Below are 6,209 nucleotides of genomic sequence, written 5' to 3' on the forward strand. Positions count from 1 at the left end.
GATCTTATCTATGCACAATCAGCTTGTAACACTCCAAAGAGAAAGGAAAACTTGAAATCGCTTCATATGACCCCTTTAAGTTATGCAAGAGCTTTATGTGAAGAACAGCCTGGAAATTAGTGTTTAGTTATATTTATATACTATTTTGTTTTTATTAATATTTTGAATTACATTTTTTTTTTTCTATTTTCAGTTTTATTTTAGATACATTTTTAGTCATTTTGTTATGTGTTTTTTTTTTTATTAGTTTTTTATATCACTATTTTGGTTAACTTATTTTTATTTCAATTTTCATTTTAGTTCAGTTTTAGTGTTTATTTTTTCCAGCTAATTTTAGTGCTTCAGCCTAAACTTATTTATTCAAATATTAGTTAAGTGATTTATCTAATAATTATAATTTATTTCAGCTTGATTTCAGTTAACAAACATGTTTCTAATATACTGACTATAAAGATTTTTCTAAGTTGAAGAGAAAAAGAGTACATTTTACAACATTTTACAAAGAAATTTTACAAGAAAATACTATTTTAGTCTTTTTTAATTAAAAAATATCTAGATTAATTCAACATTTTGTTTGTTGTTTCTTTGTAATTTATTTACCTTTTTTTTTTTTTTTTTTGTAAGAATTGTTTCTACACCAATTTTTCAGTGTAGTTTTAGTTTTAGTTGACAATAATAAACGAAAATGAACACAAAAGCACCATAAAGCGCTCCATGAAACTTGTGGCTATATTTCTCATCTTTTTAAGTCTTACCACAGCTTTACGGTAGTGAGGAACCACATTTTGGTCCAAATGTAAGATTTTTACTGCAAATCTTGACATACATCCTAACTCTCCTTGCAGCAGATCACAGCTTACATGCATGGAAAGATGATCAGCGAATAAAGACTTAAATTTGGAAACTGAGTTGTTTTTGGTGCAAGACACTAACATTTGCTACAAAATGAAAAGCGTAAAATATGATGATTTTCATTCATGTATATGTGCATGTTGCAGTGTAACAGTACAACTGTCCATGTGTCTCTCGCAGGGAGCTTCGTCGAGTTTGGTGGTAAAGTTCGCTGACACTGATAAAGAGAGGACCATACGCCGCATGCAACAGATGGTCGGCCAGTTTGGCATCTTCAACCCCACCGTGGCCCTGCCGTTCAGCACCTACAGCAGCACCTACAGCACTTACACACACGCGGTGAGCACACACAACATGCATTGCACGTGTCTAAAGGGCCTAAAGAATCAAACACACATTGTCCTGTGCATTTGTGCTGTACAGAGTCTAATAGCCTCCGATTAATGACCACTGTCCTTGTCTGAAGCCGCTTTTCGCTCTCACTACGCTGCTGAATAATGCATTAACATAATTTCAATTCCCGACCCATGAATACTTGCAGAAAAACCCAAGAGTTCCTGTGCAATTTGAACTCTTGATCCCATCGGACTAAGTAACATGAATCGAATTGATCTAGCGTGCTGTTTTTATGCTTTATTTGCATTTTGAGTATTTGGTTTTGATTATAAAGGACACTTTTGTAACCTGTGGTTTTGAGTTCATGTGTTTGCAGTAGAGCTGAGTGAAATATTAAATATTCAGAGTACATTTGAATATAAGTATAAAAATAAGCAGCTTGCACCTTTTATTTGGCCATTACGTTTCCTAAAGATTAAAGTGTCAAAAGGCCAGTTTTGTTTTTCATACATGTGCCTTACAACTATGAGATTTTAATAGCTGTTCTTATTTAAACTTTAGTAAACATGGCATTAGAGTTGGTACGTTTGATCAGTGTTGGGGGTAACGCATTACAATTAACGCGAGTTACGTAATCAGATTACTTTTTTCAAGTAACTAGTAAAGTAACGCATTACTTTTTAATTTAGAAGAGAATATCTGAGTTACTTTTTCAAATAAGTAACGCAAGTTACTTTTTTTTCCAATTTATTGATTGACAGCTCTCCTGTCCCCATGTTGAGAGAAATCAGAAGAACGCATTACTTTTCATAAAAAGTAACTAAGTAACGTAATTAGTTACTTTTTTATGGAGTAACGCAATATTGTAATGCATTACTTTTAAAAGTAACTTTCCCCAACACTGCGTTTGGTTCATTTCTATGAATCAGTTAAGAACTCTGATACAATAAAATATCGACTAAAGTTTGGATGTAGCATTTAAAAAAAAGCTTTTAATGTAGCATATAAATGACATGATTAAATGTCATTCTTTCTTGTGTCAGATAATGAAAAACATCATTTTAAATTCGTTTTTTGCTGTTTCATTTCTTGCATTAATCAGCTAGTTCAAAACTCTGATTCAATGAATTGTTGGCATCAATCATTGAAAAATAGTCACTAAAGTATGCGTGTAACATGTAAAAAGTCTTTAAATGTATGATTTGTGTGATTATTTAGGTGCATTTAAATGAAAATAATTAAATATCATTCTTCCTATGTCATTTAGTGAAAAACAGATTATTTTTAATTAGATTTTTACTCTTTTACTTCTCGCATTAATCATTTAAATCGACTTGGCATCCACGGCTGTTTGGGTGAAATGATGGTTCCTTTTAAGCCGTTTCAGAGAAAATACATAAATATAGAGATATATATCAAATATTATCAAAAGGCTGAAAAATATCAAGATGATTTTTATTAGCTTCATCATCCAAGAAAAGCCAAATGCGTCTTTGAGTAATTCATCTTCTTTAGATGAATCGCACTTCATTTATGGAATGGATAATGTATTCAAAGCACATGGATTTCTGTGCATATTCATAAGCGTATTACTTGAAACGATAACGGCATTAGATACAGATTAAGCCTGTGATCTGATAGTGTGGAAGTTAGCCGCTATTTTAAATACTTTTCAGCTCACGGAGTCTCACAGAAGTGGGAAGTTTGAGGATCCGTATCACGTGTCAAACGGAGCGCCGTGCTCCATATATAGTATATACCCTGCAGGCGCTCAGTTTTAATTACACTGCGCTGAAGTGTGTGCATATGTGTGTGTGTGACATTTCAAACTACAGCTTTGATTTTATAATCCATATGATCCTTCGCCAGAACCGCGTGCGCCTCCTCGCCATGTTAGCGGCTTGCCTCTTATTATCCCGCGCGTGTGTGAACATACTGTGCTATCTGTGTGCAATTCCTTCTGTGACATCTAAACATGGAACCAACAGAAGGAAAACCCCCAGGTATCCCATCATCCACCTGTTCTGTGTCCCCGTACACAGTAAATACAACCACACATGTATAATCACACACACAACTTGAATTGTGCACACAAATAGCTAAGTGCATGAAACACTTACAGCTATGCAAGTTTGATTTCACACATTGTTGCATTGCATAATGTGCCAGAATGCAATGCACAGTGTAATGCATTATAGTGCTATGCAATTCATAGCGTGAGTTTCCATTGCATTTTCAGGGGCAGTGTAATAGGAATTCAGTGTTATTTTAGTATCGGGGATATACACAATCCTGCATCTTGAAAAAAAATATGTCTGCTGGTTTGCAAAAAAGGCCTAATATTACCTAATTTGATGATAAGTTCAAAAATATCAATAAAAATACATACAAATTATACAAATTATATATATTAAAGTAAAAGCAAATGTCAGATATCAAAAGGTTTGGAAGGTTTAGAAGTATTAAAAATGTATTATTTAATTTACAATCTGGAAAAATATGTGTAAATGCTCATATTGTGTGTCATATTGTGTGAGAAAGTGTTTATTTATTTATTTATAAGTTAGTTATTTAGTTGAAAATGAGAAATGTTGCCTTGGCAACTAGCATAGATAAAAAGTTATATATGCTGCAACCCATGAAGAAAAGTATTTTAGACAACAATTACATCAAATGGAGAGTGAATAGAGAGCAATAGAATCTTGCTGAGCAAATGAAAGTTAGTTAAACTGACGACCTCTTCATATATTAGTTATCTACACAAACCTAGCATCCACATGTGCATACTTACAGTATGTTCATTCTAGATACATGCAAAGTACATTACAGAACACAAACCCAGCTCTCTCTGCAGGTTCAGACTCTCATTTTGAACCTGACTGATTTAAATTGCATGTGGATTATTTAAATGGGAATGAGTAGCACTTCAAACATTGCCTTAAATAGTGAAATCCTGCCCTAGAGGAAGCAAACGAACACACACACTCTCACACACACATTTACACATACACTAAGTGAAATAGACTATTCATTTTGGTCATAGTGTGATACGGCAGCACACAGGCAGCTCTGTTATCCCGCACAGGAAGTGTTGGGATTATACATCCTGCCAACAGCATTTGCATAATAGCATGAGAGTTTTTTAGGTAGATTTCTGGAATTGTGGTTCTTTTTGTCAGCGGTTTGGGTTGAGTTGGTTGAAAAGTGGTTTTGAACAGTTTCATAAAGATTGCCAACTCTGACTCAGCAGAGTGTTCAAAAGAGGACAGAATATTATAGAACAGAGCAGAATAGAACAGAGATATGTAGAATAGAACAGGCCTGTATAAAATCTAACAAAACACAGTCACAGGATAAAACAGAACAAAAAAAATAACCATATAGAATGGAATACAGTAGAGTAGAATAGAATAGAGCCACATAAAATTGTACTAACCATAAAGAATCCAACAAAACAGTCATAAGACAGAACAAAACCATACATAACCATATAGAATTGAACACAGTGGAATAGAATAGAATAGAATAGAGCCACAAAATTTTACTAACCATATAGAATCCAACAAAACAGTCATTGGACAGAACAGAACAGAAAATAACCATATAGAATCGAATACCGTGGAATAGAATTGAATAGAACCACATGAAATTGTACAAAATCTAACAAAACAAAGTCATAGGACAGGACCAAACACAAAAGAGCCATATAGAATTGAATACAGTGAAGTAGAATAGAATAGAACCACATAGAATTGAACAGAACCATATAGAATCTAACAAAACAAAAAAGGATACGATAGAACAGAAAAGAACCATATAGAATGGAATACAGTGGAATAGAATAGAACCATATAGAATTGAACGGAGCTATATAGAATCTAACAAGATAGAACAGAACAGACATAAACAGAATAGAATACAGCAGAATGCATATAGAATAGAATAGAATAGAATAGAATATTGCCACATGACTAGCGTCGGTGGAATTTGATTCTGGAGCTTGGCAGTATCTCTACAGAATGGCTGATTACTTTTCTTTTTGAAGCTGCAATACAGCTCGTAGATGATAATACTAACTAACAGCTTTGATTTCTGCTCAGTGCTAGAAATGGCAGGTTAACCGTAAAGATCAGCCTGTGGTTGTTCTTATTTTTCTTTTATGCTCAGAATGGATTGAGAATCTCATCTCTATTCTATTTCCAGGTTTATTCCTTTTGAAGTCGAAAAATTAGCACAGCAGGTGTAACATCTCAATTTGTGCACTAAAAATGATGATCAATTATTTGACACTGTACTCTTATGTCACATAATGCCCGGCTCCAGCACTCTCTGGCTCTGCTTTGATGTCTTAAAGGCCTGGCACTGGAATAGAAGACACAGATAAAGGCGAGAGAGAGGATTGGAGGCTGTAATGTTGCAGCATGCACTGCTCAAGAACCAAAGCACGAGCAGTCGAGCACTGAAGGGTATTTCAGAAACCTTCTCAATGTAAACAAAGAACAGGCCACAAATCCACTTCATTTCAACCACGTTACGGCGGTGCAATTCTGCTGTGTCACGCTTCAATCCAAAGGCTTTTATAGTGACCATGAGAGGGGTTTGTGCACAATGGTGATGTTCATTTTGTTGTTCAGACTGATGTAAAAACATGCTGTAGTTTGAAAACACCTTGAGTGAGTGGGTGTGTTGTGTTGTGATTGAGGAGCGGTTGGTGGTTTGCACTGCCTCCTGGTGGATCGCCGTACAATTGCACACAGCAAGTGCCTGGCTCTTGCACAGAAACTCAGCTTTTGCTAATCATAAGCAAACAATTCGGAGGATACTAACCTGACGTGAGTATTTGTCATGTTAATTATGATTTGTTCCCAGCGTTCTTGTTGTTCAATGTGATTTTCGTGATTCATATCTAGTTGTGCGTGCTTTGTTCGACTTGAGCACACAAACAAAACAGCAATAATGAGCCTCGGCTACGAGTGGGCGTACATTTTCTGTCATGGTTATGATACTGTATATATATATAT

The 6,209-nt window shown here is 34.8% G+C and overlaps 1 protein-coding gene across 1 annotated transcript in view; it reads left to right on the forward strand.

Annotated features, from left to right (window-relative positions):
• The window catches only part of LOC107750904 (CUGBP Elav-like family member 5), a 191,693-nt gene that overhangs the window by 150,927 nt on the left and 34,557 nt on the right, over nucleotides 1-6,209 (forward strand). Inside the window, exon 6 of the mRNA XM_016566468.1 lies at nucleotides 1,033-1,191. Coding sequence (XP_016421954.1) covers nucleotides 1,033-1,191 — 159 coding nt within the window. The remainder of the gene's footprint in view (nucleotides 1-1,032; nucleotides 1,192-6,209) is intronic.

This window comes from Sinocyclocheilus rhinocerous, unplaced genomic scaffold (assembly GCF_001515625.1).
Source record: "Sinocyclocheilus rhinocerous isolate Xijiao unplaced genomic scaffold, SAMN03320098_v1.1 scaffold1534, whole genome shotgun sequence".
NCBI lineage: Eukaryota > Metazoa > Chordata > Actinopteri > Cypriniformes > Cyprinidae > Sinocyclocheilus > Sinocyclocheilus rhinocerous.